The 18,119-nt window shown below is 35.3% G+C and overlaps 1 protein-coding gene, 1 long non-coding RNA gene and 1 pseudogene across 3 annotated transcripts; 1 reads left to right on the top strand and 2 right to left on the bottom strand.

Annotated features, from left to right (window-relative positions):
- Positions 1 to 497: 497 nt before the first annotated feature.
- Positions 498 to 2,923, bottom strand: LOC146954291 (uncharacterized). Of its 2 annotated transcripts, XR_015012664.1 has the most exons (9): positions 2,785 to 2,923; positions 2,625 to 2,693; positions 1,968 to 2,129; positions 1,787 to 1,874; positions 1,608 to 1,706; positions 1,464 to 1,524; positions 1,282 to 1,380; positions 1,088 to 1,184; positions 498 to 761 (listed from the first exon to the last, which is right to left on the bottom strand). It is a non-coding gene; the product is annotated as an uncharacterized LOC146954291 (long non-coding RNA). The 2 variants fall into 2 exon arrangements; XR_015012667.1 differs by lacking the exons at positions 1,464 to 1,524; positions 1,968 to 2,129; positions 2,625 to 2,693; positions 2,785 to 2,923 and having other exon boundaries at positions 540 to 761; positions 1,787 to 1,925.
- A 408-nt stretch (positions 2,924 to 3,331) lies between these two features.
- Positions 3,332 to 4,462, top strand: LOC146954290 (F-box/kelch-repeat protein At3g06240-like). The gene is made up of 2 exons (XM_085744190.1): positions 3,332 to 3,436; positions 3,599 to 4,462. The coding sequence occupies exons 1-2, from the start codon at positions 3,332 to 3,334 to the stop codon at positions 4,460 to 4,462; spliced, it is 969 nt and encodes a 322-aa protein (XP_085600316.1).
- Positions 4,463 to 11,438: 6,976 nt separating this feature from the next.
- LOC146954289 (F-box/kelch-repeat protein At3g06240-like) lies at positions 11,439 to 12,606 on the bottom strand (annotated as a pseudogene).
- Positions 12,607 to 18,119: the final 5,513 nt, after the last annotated feature.

Genomic DNA, 18,119 nt, shown 5'->3' with positions numbered 1-18,119 from the left:
TGACGGATTTAGTGACGACCGGTAATCCCTTAAGAATATTGGCCTTGCTAAATATTAGTGAGGGATTTTGGTTTCCGTCCCTAATTGACACGGATAAAATCCCTCACTAATTATATAAATTCGTCACTAAAATATGAACCATAAATGTTCTAAAACTAGGACAAATCCGTCAGTAATTAGTGAGGGATTCTTGTTCCCTCTATAATTGTGAGGGATCATTCCAACACTTATTACCAATATTTCCGTCACTAATTAATGATGGATTGGTTTTCCCTCTCAAATTGTGAGGGTATATTTCATCACTAATTGTAATGAAACTGAATTCCCTCACAAACTACAAACAAATTTGATTCCATAACTAATTAGTGAGGAAATTCAAACAGAAAATTGTATTATTGATTTAATATTCAATTTCCTACCAGATTTCATTAATTAATTATATTAATAATGCAAATGCATTTACTATATTAAAGCATAAGAAATACAATTAAAAACACTTGATAAATTGTCTTCATACCCATCACATACATTCATCACCGTTTACAACAATTGTTCAGCACTCTCAAAATACATAGAGTCATAAGGAACCTCTCAAAATAAGTTTCATAAGAAACACTTCCAACATTTTTAATGGTACTACAAGTAGCAACCAAGCTATCAAAATAACCATATATTATACATATTATATATCTATATATCAAGTAGATGGATGTGGATGTAGATGACGTTGAGAGACCATTTCCAATTTAGTCATTTGCTCCCTAAGAAAACAGAATTCACACATTCAAACTGGTTAGAATGGATTACTGATCTTAGCCTCTCTGCCACAATAACCACTACTGATAGCTCTACGTGAAAAAATGTTCTGCACCGACTACAATTTATCCAACTGATTAACTGCAATATTAATTCAATTTTGATTGTCTAATTAATTCGCCCTATTGGGCCTGGCCCTCATCTAATGTTTTTTTTCTTTCTAATAAGAGATCTAACACAAGAATAAAAAAATCATCATAAATTAATTATACATGTTCACCATGTTGCATATAAATTATTGAGCTCTGTAGTGGAATGTACAAAGAAATACCTTATTTTTTATCAACCTATATGCGCCATTGACTAACAATTTTTGCTATATCTCTATTCTGGCTTTGAACGGCAACGTGCTATGGGGTCCAACCTTCCTGAGAGATTATTAATAGTAAATAACCAATATACAACAAGTAAAACTGAAGAACTTATTTATAGTTAGAAAATGCTTGTGTTTATAAAAACGCTCACATTATCTGCCACATTGACACCAACGTTGTATTTGATCAATAATTTCATAGTTTGCTTTGCACCAATTTGAACTGCATAATGAAGTGGAGTAGCTCCATCCTGCCATATCAATAAATATAAACACATACTCACACTTGCAGAACGCAGTCAACAGTATATGAACATAAGTAATTTATCCACACCTTATCCTTGACATGAGGACTTGCACCTTTCGGAAAAAGATGGCTATAAGTGCAGTGAGACCTTCATGTCGATCAAATTATCTTATTTACAGCTAGGCAAATATTATGTAAAAATTGACATACATATAATATAAAAAAACGCACCTTATTCAGGAAATCAATATCATGACCACTTTCAAGAAGCTTGTCCATACTAAAAATCTGAAATGATAAGGCAAGAGAGTGCAGTGGGCTCCATTTTTCCTGAATACATCAAAATAAGAGCTCAAATGCAGATAAGAACACAAGACTCTAGGAGAGACAATGCTGAGTTATAGACTTACAGATGATAGGTTCAAGTTGGGATGTGCAAAAAATGGTACCCCCAACTAAGCTTCGCAAGATTCATAATTACCTCACATATTCAGAACCCTTTTTCATGCAATCATCAATTATTATTTTAGAAACCAGAATAGATACACACTAAACATACAGCAGCCGCAGCACAAAAACAATGAAATAAACCTATAACTGAGCACCAACAAGCAGACTGCAGCAACAACACAAGGCTGACAACCACAAACAAACATCCAACAGTGACAACAGCCGCGACAGATTGCCAAAATAGATGCTGCTGCCCACCAGAAAAACCGTAGGCCAAGGCACAGACAACTACCAGCCACACACCTACAAAACTCAGCCACCAAAGCTAAGTTGTTTATATCTGTATATCATTTCCTCAAAAAAAATCTATATATCTATATACATAACTATAAGTATACAATACAGACACACACAGAGATTGTTGAATGTCTGTTTACATGACTATAAAGTTTGACCATTGTTTATATTTTCATTTATCTCTATGGACTATTGAATGTGAAATATTTATCTCTAATTTTAGTTTGAGAATTTATTAGATTATCAGATGGTTTCTTCTCTTTCAATTGGTTTTCAAACACACTTTCTTCATTTTTTTAAACAAAAATCCAATGAAATATCATTATAAACAACCAAATTGCAGGACCTATACAATAATCTATAATCTAAAACAAGTCTCATACTACCAATCTTCAACAAAATCAAAAGTTATATAATCCAGTCTTCAACAATCAGTCAAAATCCAAAATTGAAAATCAAAATCAAAATTAATAACAAACAGAAGGAAGAGTTTGGATTCACCTGTTTCAGAGAAAGTGAGTGAGCAAGTTCACTGATTCACTTTTGGATTCAGAAAGGAGAGTGAGTTCACTGTAACCCCCACAAAACCCAAATCAGATTACAATAAATATAAAAAATTAATAAATAAATATAAATTCTTAGATTGAGAGAGAGAGGTTACTGTGAGTTCATCGATGAGAAGGAAAGATTTTAGTGATGGAAATTCTGAGTTTCACTGAAGATTTGAGATTCAGCGAAGATTTGAAGAAACGATATTGGGAGAAGGAAGGATTCAGTGAAGATTCGATTTTAGGAGTGAGATTCAGCAAAGATTTGTGGTTTACGAGTTGATTTGAGAGAGGTTCAGAGAAGAATGTTACTAAGGAAGGATTCGATTTTCATCTTTGAGATTCGATTTGAAGTTTTTAGAAGGAAGGATTCAATTTTGAAGGAAGGGTTCAATTTGTGGGTTCAGTGAATTTGGGGGAAAATTCAACTTTGCGTGGGTTCTGCGTTCAGAGGCAAATTTTTGGGGGAAAAATTTATTTTAGGGTTTGTGAGAAAACAAAAGAGGGGGAATGTTTTAGTATGAGAGGAGCGAAAGCCAAAATCTGAAATAATTGGGGGGAATAATTCAGTTTTTCATTATTATTATCGATAATAATTAATTTATGAAAATTGTTTGTGAGGGATTAATTTCCTCACCAACTATTTAGTTGACATTAGTGATGGATTTAGTGAGGGAAACATTGGAGAAGGACCAATTCCGTGTCAAAGTCCGTAACAAATATTCAGCTAATCAGTTTAGGGATGGATTTAGTGACGGATATTTTGTGAGGGATTTTTTGTGAGGGATGTTTAAACCATTCCCTCACTAATATTTGGCAATTCAATTTTTGTGGTTAACATAAGAATCCGTCTCTAAATCCGTCACAATTAGTGAGGGAATTTTGTCCTTCCCTAAAATCCGTCTCTAATTTGCGTTTTTCTAGTAGTGGTTGGATTCTGGTATTAATGACGTTCTTTGTTTCTCTGATCTTAACCATCGATTTGTTGCATTATGGAATCCAGCTACTAAGGAATTGGAAACTATTCCGCCTAGCCCAGCTGAGTTGTTACCTTTTTGTACTGTTTGTTTTCATCTTCATGGATATGGTTATGACCCTTTTAATGACGACCATAAGATCATTCGTCAGGTTAAAGTTAGTAAATATAAACCTGATGACAACGTTGATTGGAATTATCTCCCAACAACACCACGCCCCTTTTGGGAGATTTATAGTGTAAGAAGTAACTTTTGGAAGAGACTTGATTTGGATATGCCTATAAGTATAGGTCGTAAGGTGTACTTGAATGGATTGTGTCATTGGTGGGCTAATACGAATGTAGCTGATGCATACATGGTTTCTTTTGACTTGAGAAATGAGAACTTCTTTACTACACATTTACCCTTGGATATGCAAGATAGCTATCCTGATGAGTGGGTACTGAAGAGAGAAGGTGACAGTGATCATAAGTGGGTTCATAGATACTTTGATTTGGTGGTGTTATATGGGTTCGTTGCAATGATCTCAAAGCATTTAAAGACGGCTTCTTTTCACATCTATGTTTTGGGTGAACTTGGTGTTAGCGAATCATGGACTAAACTCTTCATTGTTGGGCCCTTGCCTAGCGTGGAGCGTCCTGTTGGAGCAGGAAAAAACGGTGATATATTCTTTATAAAAAATGACGATGAAATAGCTTGTTTTGATTTACATACCCAAACAATTGAAGATATGGGTGTTAAAGGGGAGTCTTTTTGTTGCCACTTTGCAATTTATAAGAAAAACCTTCTTTCGTTTCGCCGATTTAGGAATTAGGTCTTTTTGTATCCCAAGTTTATAGCTTTCACCCAAGAGCTTTATGAGTATTGTTGTTGTTAGGTTACATAATTAAACTTTTACCACTGAGCTTGTACCACAATTGTAAACCTAACTGTTCTCTGTAATTTCATTTATTTGTTAAAAATAAAAATAAATTTGTCCCACCAACACCGACACATTTATTCTAAAAGATTATTTTAATTGTTTAAGTGACGTTCTTGTTTTTTATGCATTTTAAAAGGAGAGCAAAACAAGTATGCAGATAAATGCAGATAATTCATTTCCTTAATTTTCAGATAGTTTGGTTCAGTTCAACGATTAACACAGTTTGGTTCAGTTCAACAGTTAACACACACAGTTTGGTTAGGTTCGTCATGCATAAGTAGTTTGGTTTGGTTTGAAAACATCACAACCTAGTCAACCAACTAAAAAACAATTTGGTTCAGTTAAAAATATATTATTAATTTCAGCTCTGTTCAGTTAATTGTGCAGGAATTGACACAAATTATGAAACAAAAGATGGACTATAAAATTGATATAACTAAAATTGAACTATGTACGCGTCAAAATCCCCAGCGTCACACCCTGCTAGCCAAGTATTACACGAATACTGCAACCAACCAATAATGGTAATCATCCTCTGACCGTGTGCTCCTGCACTATAACGATCTTCCAATGCAACTTGCATAATGTAGACGCCACCACTGCAGACTGTACTTTATCTCGGTGCCCCAAATCATCAGAACCAAAAATAATTAAACAATTAAAACTCTCAAACTAAATTCTATTGACATACGTTAGCAACCATATGTATTCCTTCCCTCACTTCTGTGCATATATCAGCAAACAACTCGTCGACACAGCCTTCCCAATTATTTCCAGCCAGCACCTTGAGACGCAACCGACGTAACGCCTTATATGATAACATGTTCTTATGATACCTCTTTTGATAGGTTCAACCTGAAACTCCATCTTAGCCTTCTAACCGCCAACATAAGTTTTAAAAACACTGCCCAATGCTGTAATGCACACACACGGCTTAAGAGGCTACACAGCAACACACTAACACTGTCACATTCTGAAACACATTACACACGTAGCTTCTAATAAACAAATGTATATCGCAATATTTGTTTAACAATAAATGAAATTATTACTGTCTTACAAAATTTCTTTTCAAATGAATAGTTATAAGCACAGTTCTCATTTCCAACGTCATTTATCATTTGTACAACGAAATAAAATTAAGAAAGTGAGTCATACACACATCTATTACACTTCCCAACATAGTTATATACGTATAAGATAAAATAATATATATGATAAGTGATCATAAGCTTAGAAAGTTACATTGATGGCTAGCTCAATAGTTGATAAATAAGCATAATACTAGTGAGTTTTAAGGCAACTCTTCTTTTATGTTGTGTACCAGAGTAACAAAAATATTATCACGCAGCTAAAATAAAAGATGAGAAAAGAGGAACTGAACACACAATATTTTACGTGGAAACCCCTCAACAAATAAGGGGAAAAAAACCACGGGGCAAGAGTAGAGAACTTTCACTAAGTGGAAGAAATTACAGGACCTCTCTCTAAATACAAGAAGAGTACAATTAACACTCTCTCTTATAAATAGGAGAATACTAACTAACACAAACAAGGAGAAACCTCACAGAAGAAACTAATTTTTCTCTCTATATTTTTTCTCTCACAAACTATGTTTATTGTTTGTGTTGTTACTAATTGTTGTTGGGATGATTCTGCTTGTTGCAAGGGACGTCTATTTATAGCCTGCAACCATTTTTTATTCATGGGATGGCAGACAACTATGCCAACCAATTTGATAATGGCACCGAAAGTATATTGCCATTGTGAACAAAAGTCAAAAGTGGCTTTACCACCAATTTTTTAATGTTCACAATCTCCCACTTAAAGTCACTTTTGTGAGCTCTCGAAACCTCTCTACCTTGCCAACTTCAGTTGCTACGTTTCCAATAGGCCATATGAGGATCGACACCATACAAACTTGTCAGCGTTGATCGGCTTTGTCATTACATATGCTAGGTTATCATTGGTGTGAATCTTTTGCATATCCACACTCCCTTCCTCCACTACTTCTCGAACAAAATGATATTGAACGCCTATGTGTTTCGTCCTTGAATGAAAAGCTGGATTCCTTGCAATGTGCAAGGCACTCTGACTGTCACAATACACAGTAATTTGTTCCTGCTTGTGCCTGAGTTCCTCCATTAACCTTTGCATCCAAATAGCTTCCTTACACGCCTGGGTAGCTGCCATGTACTCAGCTTCTGTCGTTGACAGAGCTACAACAGTTTGTAACTTGGACAACCAACTGACTGCTCCTCCAGCAAGCGTGAACACATAACCAGTAGTAGATTTTCTTTTATCAAGATCACCTGCAAAATCTGAATCAACATAACCCCTGACAGTTAACTCTAATCCTCCGAAACATATTGCAACACCTGAGGTTCCCTTAATGTACCTCATGATTCTCTTAACAACATTCCAATGCTCTTTACCCGGATCCGCCATAAACCGACTAACCACTCCCACTGCTTGTGCAATGTCTGGTCTTGTACATATCATGGCATACATAAGGCTTCCCACCGCCGATGCATACGGTACTCGAGACATTTCCATCCTCTCCGCTTCATTGCTAGGGCTCATACCTGAGGATAATTTAAAATTCACAGGAAGTGGGGTAGAGATTGGCTTACAGTCTTGCATGTTGAAGCGGCGCAAGACTTTCCTTAGATAATTCTTTTGAGAAAGCCAAATCTTCCTGTCTTTTCTGTCTCGGTGAATTTGCATCCCTAAAATCTTGTTTGCTGGTCCCAAGTCTTTCATATCGAACTCCCTAGCCAACTGTGCCTTCAATTCCTGGACTTGATCTTTGTTGGGGCCTACCACCAACATGTCATCCACATACAACAGCAAAATGATATAATCATTATCATCAAACCTTTTGTAGTACGTACAATGGTCTGAACTCAGCCTATTGTAATCGAGGCTAATTATGAAAGAATCAAATCTCTTGTACCAACATCTGGGCGCCTGCTTTAGACCGTACATAGATTTGGTCAACCTGCAAACCAAGTTTTCTTTTCCTTGTTCCTTAAATCCTTCCGGTTGGAGCATATAAATTTCTTCTTCAAGTTCTCCATGAAGAAAAGCAGTCTTTACATCTAGCTGTTCAAGATGTAAATCCAATGCAGCACACATTGCCAACACTACTCTGATAGTAGTAAGTCTGACAACCGGAGAAAATATCTCATTGAAGTCAATACCTTCTTTCTGAGCATATCCTTTTACCACCAGTCTTGCACGATACCGTTCCACTTGATCATTGCCATCACGTTTGATCTTGTATACCCATTTGTTTCCAATGGCTTTCCGACCCTTTGGAAGTTCAACAAGTTCCCATGTCTTGTTGCTATGTAAGGCCTCCATTTCTTCATGCATTGCTGTCATCCATTGAGAAGCATTTGAACCCTTCAACGCCTCTTGAAAAGTTGAAGGTTCACCTTCTTCAGTTATAAGACAATATGCATCATGGCTTGTCACAACATAGTCTGATTGCCAAACTGGTTTCTGCGTCTGACGCGTTGATCGACGAACACCATTATTGACCTCATCTGGTTCTTGTTCTTCGTGCACCGGTTCAGCTTCAGAAGAATCACTTTCTTTGGATTTTTCTTCCAACTGCACTATAACAGTCTCTTTAGAAGTGCTGTCATTTTTCTGCTCACTTTGCATTTCATTTTCTGCAAAGACTACATCTCTTCTAACAACAACCTTGCGGGCAGTGGGATCCCACAGGCGATACCCCTTAACATTGTCAGCATAACCCAAGAAGATACATTTCCTGGACTTTGGGTCCAACTTCGTTCTTTCTTGGGAGTTGTACATTACGTACACAGGACAACCAAACACATGTAGAGAAGAATAATCTGCTGGCTTTCCTTTCCACATCTCCATCGGTGTCTTCAAATCAATCGTCGTTGATGGTGATCGATTTATTACATAACAGGCGGTTTTCACTGCTTCTGCCCAGAACGACTTGTCCATTGCCGCTGTTTTCAGCATAGCTCTTGTTCTTTCTAGGAGAGTTCTATTCATCCGCTCTGCCACACCATTCTGCTGAGGTGTATGTGCAACAGTGAATTGCCTTACAATACCCTCTTGTTTACAAAATGTTAGAAACTCGCCATCTACATATTCTCCTCCATTATCTGTCCTTAAGCACTTAATCTTCTTCCCAGTTTCAAGCTCTATTTGTGCTTTGAATGCTTTGAATACTGGAAACACATCAGACTTCTTCTTGATCGGGTACACCCATAATCTTCTGGAATAGTCATCAATGAATGATACGAAGTATCTTGCTCCTCCCAGAGATAATTCCGGTGACTCCCACACATCAGAATGTATCAAGTCTAGTATGTGTTTGCTTCTAGTAGTTACTCTAGCAAACTTCAATCTATGCTGCTTGCTTATCACACAGTGCTCACAGAATGGTAAATTTACTGTCTTGAGCCCGTGAAGGAGATTGCGTTCCGCAAGGACTTTCAAGCCACGTTCTGACATATGGCCTAGTCTTTGATGCCACATCATTGTTGCTTCTTCTTGGCTTGCCGCTGCAACTGATACATCTGCCTCTTGCAATGTATCTCCTAGAAGCATGTATAGATTACTTGTGATTTTTTCTGCTTTCATCACCACAAGATTGCCTTTCACTACTTTCAAGATTCCACTTTCAGTGTGGATCTTACACCCGAGATCATCCAATTGTCCAACAGACAATAAATTCTTCTTCAACCCCTTTACATGACGCACTCCTTGTATTTTTCGAACAGTACCATCATGCATCTTTAATCTGATAGTACCGACTCCAGCAATTTCTAAGGCATGGTCATTCCCCATGTACACTGATCCTTCCGAGATAGGCTCATAAGAGTAAAACCAATCTCGGTGTGGAGTCATGTGCCATGTTGCACCTGAGTCCACGATCCAGACATCGTTGAGTCGTCTTCCGCCTTTAGAACTGGTTGCTGCTTCGCTATACAGGATTTCCCCGTCATCTGAGGTACTTGCAACACATCCTTGAGATGTTGAAGCTTCAGAATTCTTCTCTCCATTCTTCTTGATATTCAAACACTCCTTCTTTACGTGCCCTCTCATGCCACAACCGTAGCATTTGATATTCTTCTTACTTCGAGATTTTGACCTACCATGATTTTGACTCCCACTGGGGCCACGTTCTGTTGATCTGCCTCTCGTCATCGTCAAAGCCTCTGCTTGCTTTGAACTCTCTGACCTTTCTTCCTTGTTCTTGCGCCTGGATTCTTCTTCAAGGATTGCACCGACGACATCATCAAAGTGAAGAGTGTCAGCTATGTTATTATTTGTAATATTGATGATGAGTTGATCATACGAATCTGGTAGACTCTGAAGTAGAAGTTCAGCACGCTCATTTTCCGCTATTCTGAAATCAGAAGCCTTGAGTTGAGAAAATAGCGTATTCAGGGTGTTGATGTGATCCGTTACTGATGTGGATTCACCCATTCGAAGAGTGTAGAGCCTTCTCTTTAAGAATATTCTGTTGTGGAGTGATTTGACCTCGTACAATTTTATTAGAGTATCCCAAATCTCCTTTGCTGTCTTCTTTTCAGCAATACTTGACAATACCGAGTCTGCCATTGCAAGGTGCAAATTGGCAACGACATTATCATCCATTTCTTTCCACTTTTCGTCAGTGATATCTGCAGGTCTGTCATCTATTGCGTTTAGGCAATTATCTTTTCTTAAAATTGCCCTTATCTTCAATTTCCACAGGGAAAAATTTCTCCCGTTGAACTTCTCTATCTCAAATTTTGCTGCCATGGTTTTTACACCAAACATTTTTTTTTTCTTCAAACTAGACCGGAATAATAAGAATTCTTTTCTGATGTGGAAGATCAGTTTACACCGCAACCACAGAGCATACTAAGATTTTTCTTATCACACCACTAGTTTATCACAGCGGAATAACAGCTACGAACCAGCTGCTCTGATACCACTGTTGTGTACCAGAGTAACAAAAATATTATCACGCAGCTAAAATAAAAGATGAGAAAAGAGGAACTGAACACACAATATTTTACGTGGAAACCCCTCAACAAATAAGGGGGAAAAAACCACGGGGAAAGAGTAGAGAACTTTCACTAAGTGGAAGAAATTACAGGACCTCTCTCTAAATACAAGAAGAGTACAATTAACACTCTCTCTTATAAATAGGAGAATACTAACTAACACAAACTAGGAGAAACCTCACAGAAGAAACTAATTTTTCTCTCTATATTTTTTCTCTCACAAACTATGTTTATTGTTTGTGTTGTTACTAATTGTTGTTGGGATGATTCTGCTTGTTGCAAGGGACGTCTATTTATAGCCTGCAAAATACATGCCTCAACCATTTTTTATTCATGGGATGGCAGACAACTATGCCAACCAATTTGATAATGGCACCGAAAGTATATTGCCATTGTGAACAAAAGTCAAAAGTGGCTTTACCACCAATTTTTTAATGTTCACATTTTAAAGGGAAACTCTGCAGCAACTTCAGCGCCATTTAGTACTAACTAGTGAGTTTTGATCTATGTTTAGACCATGTTCCTTAGCTTCCATGGTTTAGACGATCATAAATATTACTAAAGCAAAAAACAAACATACATAGATATCATGAGCAGAATGCATTGAGTTTCAAATATGTGCCTCTTACATTAAATCAATAAAGTTTACTGAAATATGAGATATTTCTACAAACATTTAGTGCATGGAAGAGCTCGTCGATAAAAGGAGAACTGAAAATCAATCCAATATGCCATAGAAAGATAATAAGCATTAAAATAAAACTAGTGAAACCAAACAAGTACACTACTTCCTATTGTAACTTTAGCTTTGACTACAAAAGCAATTAATTGTCTATTTCTCCAATTGCACCAAAGTTTTTCTTGTAAGGTACGATCAGACAATTCTCACTTTCTCCTTTAAAATCAATCTCCTCAAACACCTGAGTAGTTAAATCAAAACAAACTACTTTACCCTTTTTTTTTACTTAAGAATATATTACCCTTCTTTCCAACTTCAATAGACCGCTCCATACAAGACAAAGGATCAAATTCGAAGAGTCTAGTCCATGATTCCTTGACACCAATTTCACCCAAAATTGATATGCTGACGGACATGGTATCGTAACAATCTGTTAGTAGTGCAATGTACCCATTTAACACCATCAAACTAGAAATAGATCTAGCATGCCAATCTACGGGTGTTGTGAAAAACACCTCGTTGCTCAAACTGAATGACACAACAGAAAATGTTTTACCATCCCAATCGCCAAACCAATGGCACATCCCATTGAAGTACACATTAGTGGTATTAGAGAAAGGAACTGGCATATCAACAATGGATCTTCTCGAAGAGTTACTTCTTACGCTATATATCTCCCAAAACGGGTCAGGTGTCATAGGCAAATCTTCATCCTGAGAATAACCATTTAATATAGGACGAAAACTTACATGCTGAATAACCTTGTAGTCATCTGTAACATGGTTATAACCAAATGCTCGAAGATGAAAGTCATGGACAAAATTAGGTAGACACTCGGAAAGCCTAGGAGGAATGACCTTATTTTCTCCGGTAGCAGGATTCCAAAGTGCTAAATTGCTATGATCTAAATGGTCATATAAACAAATAATGCCATTGATAGATGAACCTAAAACATTAAGAAGAAAAGTATCGTCAAATTGAGGGGGAGGATCCAATTTGACTTCATTCTCAAACCTCTGACCCGAAATCGAATAAAACAAACTTGGAAGTGCAACCCAGACGAGGAGGAAACACACATCGTCGTCATCATCATCATCATCATCATCATTCAGTGAATGAGATTTGGTAACAAGATTGTTGCGGAACTTTTGAATGAAATTAGGGTTTTGAAGTAAAATAGACCATGATTTACGAACACAAGTAAATCGCTTGAGAGACGTAATAGGGAGTTTAGAGAGAATACCGAATGCAAGATCGTCATGTATATAGCTGCTACAGCAACTAAACTTCTTCCCATTTGGAATCAATGCCATATATTGATTGAAAGAGTTGTGGAACACTTGAACGAATGAAATGGAAGCGGCAAAGCAAATCGGAAACCCCCTCAAATCGAACGTGTGGGATGGTTAATTATTATACAAAGACAACAGAGAAAAAAAAAAAAACTATAATAGTTTGTAAGAATATCGATATTAATTTACAATACAATTATAATAGTTTGTTTTTTTTTTTTTAGAGATTATAATAGTTTATTTAGAATTTTTTTTTTGAGGGAATAGTTTATTTAGATATTCAATAAACATGTCTCTCGTGATCTCGTGAGCTTAGCTCAGTTGGTATGGAATGCATAATATATGCAAGGTCCGGGGTTCAAACTAGGCATGACAATGGGGCGGGGTGGGGACGGGTTTTACATTCCCCGTCCCCATACCCAATTCTCATATACTTACCCGTTACCCTACCCAACGGTGATGAGAAATTGAACCTCATCCCCGTCTCCGACGGGTTCGGGTATCCCCGCCCCATCCCCGTCCCCGCATTGAATATTTTTTTTAATAAAAAATAGAAGTTTTTTTCAAACCCATAGAGAAATATTGTAATACATTATCCATCAATATGATCACTTTAACATTTGTTAGACCGATTGATTTAGTTGCTCCTTTAAATATCAATGTTAGTTTTTATAATACGGCAATTATCAAACAAAATAACATGGCATATCAACATAAAATATTTTTCTGCATTCAGGACGGGTTTGGGTATGGGTTCGGGGTGGGTACCTATATACCCGTTACCCGTCCCATACTCGTGTTTTGAAATCAGGGAAAACCCAAACCCATACCCAAACCCAGTCAAATCGGGGAAAACCCGTCAAATTGGATTTGGTTCGGGTGGGTAACCACGGGTATGGGTTTTGTTGCCATGCCTAGTTCAAACCCCGGCCGGCCACCACCAAAACAAAATATATTCAATAAGCATTTCATACTTTAAATCCATTCCATATATTGTAAGAAAATCAATAATATTTTTTCATCAAACTTTTTTTTCTCTATACTTCTATTCAATATGATATTAGTTGGTTTTTGCTTGTATTTTTGAAAATGATAAATTATTGATGTGGAAGTCTTAAATGTTTTAATTGATTGTGTGTGTGAAATTCTTTTCGACCGTTAACCCACCACACCATCAAACTCATAATATTCCATATATTTTAAGAAAATCAATAATATTTTTTCATCAAACTTTTTTTTCTATACTTCTATTCAATATTTTTTGGTTACATATACTTCTATTCAATATGATATTAGTTGGTTTTTGCGTGTATTTTTGAAAATGATAAATTATTGATGTGGAAGTCTTAAATGTTTTAATTGATTGTGTGTGTAAAATTCTTTTCGACCGTTAACCCACCACCATCAAACTCATAATATGATATGTGAACGCCGATAATTCTCATAAACTTATTTAACGCATCAACCTCTCTCTATCAATTTATTCTCATTTTTTTTCTTTCAATTTCTTCCCAAGATGTCAATTGAGTTTTTGGTGTCTATAAGATAATTTTTTATAAGCAATATGAGTGCGTTTGATTTGCTAAAAAATGAACGACATGATAAGACAACTTCAGTTGAACAGTGTTTGATTTGTAAAAGTGTTTCAGGGACAAAGACAAACTGGAGGCAAGGACAGGACAAAAACTGAAATTCTTGTTCCTTACCAAACCACATCACAAACTTTTGTCTCACGTACAAGTTGTCTAAAATACCAAAATAAAATTTTGTCCACCAAAAATCGTATAAGATTAAAAATTATTCAATACCAACAAATTTGTCATGTGCTGTTTTTGTCGTGTACCGTGTTCTTCTGTCTTGTACTGTTCTATCCAGTACTTACTATTTTGCAGATCGAACGCACGGGTGTCACAAGATGTATATAGTCCAAAGGCAGAGCGCATGAAACAAGAAGCGGGTTTCAGGCATCAGATTGTTCACAAATGTTTTTTTGGTCATAACTTTGTGCCAATATAGGATTCTTTGTTAGAAGGCAATAAAGTATGGAAAATGCTACTTCTCAAGAAAAATAGCTTCAAGAATTTTTCAAGAAATAGTTGGCAAATTTTAATTGGATGATTTATTTGTCCACTTCCTATTTTTCAGCCACACCTCCTTGAATTGTGGCAAATAGTGCATTGTGATTGGCTATTCTTTATTCTTGAAGAATTCTTGATGTTATTTTTCTAGAGATATAGCATTGCTCATAAAGTATAAGCATATATGCAATACACATTATCATGTTTGTTACATGTTAATTGAATTTTACTGCTAAAAAAAAGTTTGTTGAAATTTTTTCTTAATTATAAAAGATACATAGAATAATTAGTTTAATATCAATTAAAAGTGTGGGGAAAAAGTTGAATAATTTCAAGGAAACAGATTTTTGATAATAATATAAAGGGTTAATTGTTCAAATTGATCATGTAATAAACGGTAAGTCTGAAAAATGATCGTGTAAAAATAAAAACACATATTTTACTCCAGTAATTTGAGATTCCTCATTTTTTTTACTGTGTAATATAACCAAACTCTAGAAAAGTGGCTTAGGGGTTTAATTTTTTTCATGATTTTTGCATGAATGTCTAGGAAGTTAAAATATGGGTTTCCATGAAAATTAGAATTTTCCGCCAAGAGAATAATTAATTATGAATTTTCGTTTCCCATAATTATGAACTTATGAATAATTCATGATTAATTCATCTCTCATTTAAAAAATTCAAAAGTTCATGGTGAAGGTTCCTACATATTCTAACCAAGCCTATAGAATTGGGGAACAACATTTGACCTGTGAATATATGGTTACTCGGAACAAAATTGCAACTTTGCAGATTTTGGTTGAAAAAAACAAAATAATTTTACCAATCTTCAAAATGCTATGAAACTTTGAAGATTCTTTCTATATATTTTTGTAGATGTCTATAAAAACAATTACCTAAAAATTCGATTTCTAGGTCGAGATTTCCGTTGTTTTGTTTTTTGAGATTTTTGCACTTTACAAACTCGTAATTAATTCGTCCCTTGTTGGAAAATTCTAGTTTTTTTTTTTAAGGCCAGATTTTAACGTGTTTAAAATGTCTACAAAAAATCATGGAAAAAATTCAATCTCTAAGTCACTTTACTTGTCTTCACGTATATTATAAGGTTAAAAATATATAGGAAGAATATCAAATTACGTGGGTAGAATATTTGTTTTTGTTTTTACAAGTTTATTTTTGAGGCTTCACGTATTTTTACAAGGTTGATATATCAAATCAAGGTTTTGTCTTAGATATATTAATATTAAGGGAAAATTCAAGGTTTTCGCTATTGAACAAAAAAAAAAAAAAAAAAACACTCAGGAAAAGCATATCAGACAAAGGGAAAGGGGATATGTTGTTTATACTTCTAAAACCTGATTATCACTACCCTAGCCTATAAAAACCATGGCACACTTCTAGTAAATAGACTTCTCGGTCGATCTTTGATGTGGAAGGAATTTATCTCACAATATGGAAGCTATAAGCTGTGGAATTGGTGGGGATAAATTGGAACAGAGACGATAATACTCACAAGTAGAAGCGACACACAATGGTTGGGTCACAGATTCGCAGAACACCTTGTCCATGTTTGTGCTAATCTTGTGTAATTTTGTGTTTGGTGTTATTGGTTTGTATAGGTTCTGACAGTTGGTTCAGTCTTCTTGTGACTTGTGAGAGGGCTTATTACAAATAGTGATCCTTATCTAATGTCATGAGTGATCACTAATTCATAATAGTAATCCAATTTCAGCGCTATTAGCGTTTCAATTTTCCCCATTTTTTGCTATTTGTTTGGTTATCTCTTTGAGTGATGATGTGGGCTGTTTAGAGTTACTCATATTGGAGTTTGCATCATGGCATTGACTTTGTTGACTAGTGAGATTCACATGTTGAAAATTATGGAAGAAACGTTCCTAGGTCACTGCTTGTTACTGGAGGTGAAATATTTGTCAAGCAATGTTTATACTTCAATAGAAGCTAAACAAAGTTAGTAGCAGCGGAGGTTCTTGTTTTTGTGAAAATAGAGGGGAGGTTTGTGTCATTTAAGAAAAACTCATGGGATGTCTATGTAATTTCCCCTAATTTAATATTAATGCTACCATTGTGGTTTCTCTTTGGTTTTGTTGTACAAGTAGTACGAAACGACTTCAAGTTGGATTTATTGCATTTCAAGTCTTGAATCAACATATTAACTAAAACAATGATATGTCCTTTATTTTTCCAACATAATTGTTGTTCTTGACAAATTAGGTTGTGGTTCTAATATGAAGAATCTCATGTATATAAGCTTAACTCTTTTATAATATGAAAAATCTATTGTATCGATTCATATTTGATTAATATTGTATGACCAAATTTGCTATGCAATTCTTGTTTTTGATTTCTTGTGCTGTGTTCAATTAACGTTGTTTATTATTGCTAGTGCTTTATAAATGTTAATTTATTCAAAAACCAAAATAAATGAAATCACCACATGGAAAATAAACTCCAACATAAAAAGTTTACCCGTGGATTTGCTACGAAATTGCTTTAATTTGCTGCGAAGATTTTATTCTTACTAATTATGGATTTACTAATTATTTTCGTAACAAATTTGTCTCTCAATCGATACTACGGCCAATTCAATAGGTATCATGTAGCATAACTCTTGCTACCTTCGTTTGCTAGAAATTAGTTCCAAGTTAGCTCAAATTTCGTCGTACAAATTTCATACTTTCTTGTAGTGATTATTTAAATTATTAATTGTAAAAATATTTGAATTGTATTAAAACATAAACAATCCACAACAGAAGGAACAATCCAAAACAAGAAAAACAAAATCAGGCACTATAAAAAAAACCTTACTTATTCTTTAAAAAAAAAAATCCTTACTTTATTCTTATTTACCAAATATATTTGATATAGTATATGCCAAAGTAGATATATTAATTCCGTCAAAAAAAATAATAATTTAAATACAACTAAGCACAGATGGACTTCGGCCCTCCCTTCTCATAAAAAAAGAAAGAAAATATGGATAGACTAAACTTAACCCAACTTAACAATGAATTAATTAACTTAATAATTTTGCAATTCAGTCAATTTTAGAGAAACAGGGCCAACTTGAAAATACAAATAAATAAAATATAAAAGACAGAATACAAGATTTATTCCTCAAAAAAAAAAAAAATACAAGATTTATTACCGTTTTCCTCAAAAAAAAAAAAAAAGAAAAAAGATTTATTACCGTTGAAAGGAAAGTTCCTCCCGAGGAGAGAGTGTGCGTATTTCTCACTCACTCACTCAGTGGTTCATTTATTACCGTTAAGAACAAACCCAAACCCTAACCCTAACTAACAAGTACATAACTCAATCATCAAAACACTTCCATTCAAAACCCTAATTTCCATTACACTGCGCCTCCATTTTCTCTGATTGTCTTGTCCTGTTGAGAATACTATTCCGCACCACTCTGTCTTACATTTCACGAAACCC

Source organism: Medicago sativa, chromosome 1 (assembly GCF_051527215.1).
Source record: "Medicago sativa cultivar Bolivia chromosome 1, Bolivia_mono, whole genome shotgun sequence".
Classification (NCBI taxonomy): Eukaryota; Viridiplantae; Streptophyta; class Magnoliopsida; order Fabales; family Fabaceae; genus Medicago; species Medicago sativa.
The sequence above is the reverse complement of the archived record's forward strand: the minus strand, read 5'-3'. Positions and strand labels throughout refer to the sequence as shown.

What these genes read in the sequence shown, in the direction of transcription:
- LOC146954290 (XM_085744190.1), top strand. Translation starts at nt 3,332, where the DNA reads ATGGATTTAGTGAGGGAAACATTGGAGAAGGACCAATTCCGTGTCAAA. An exon ending in GATTTAGTGACGGATATTTT is followed by an intron (nt 3,437 to 3,598) that starts GTGAGGGATTTT and finishes TTTTTCTAGTAG; the next exon opens with TGGTTGGATTCTGGTATTAA.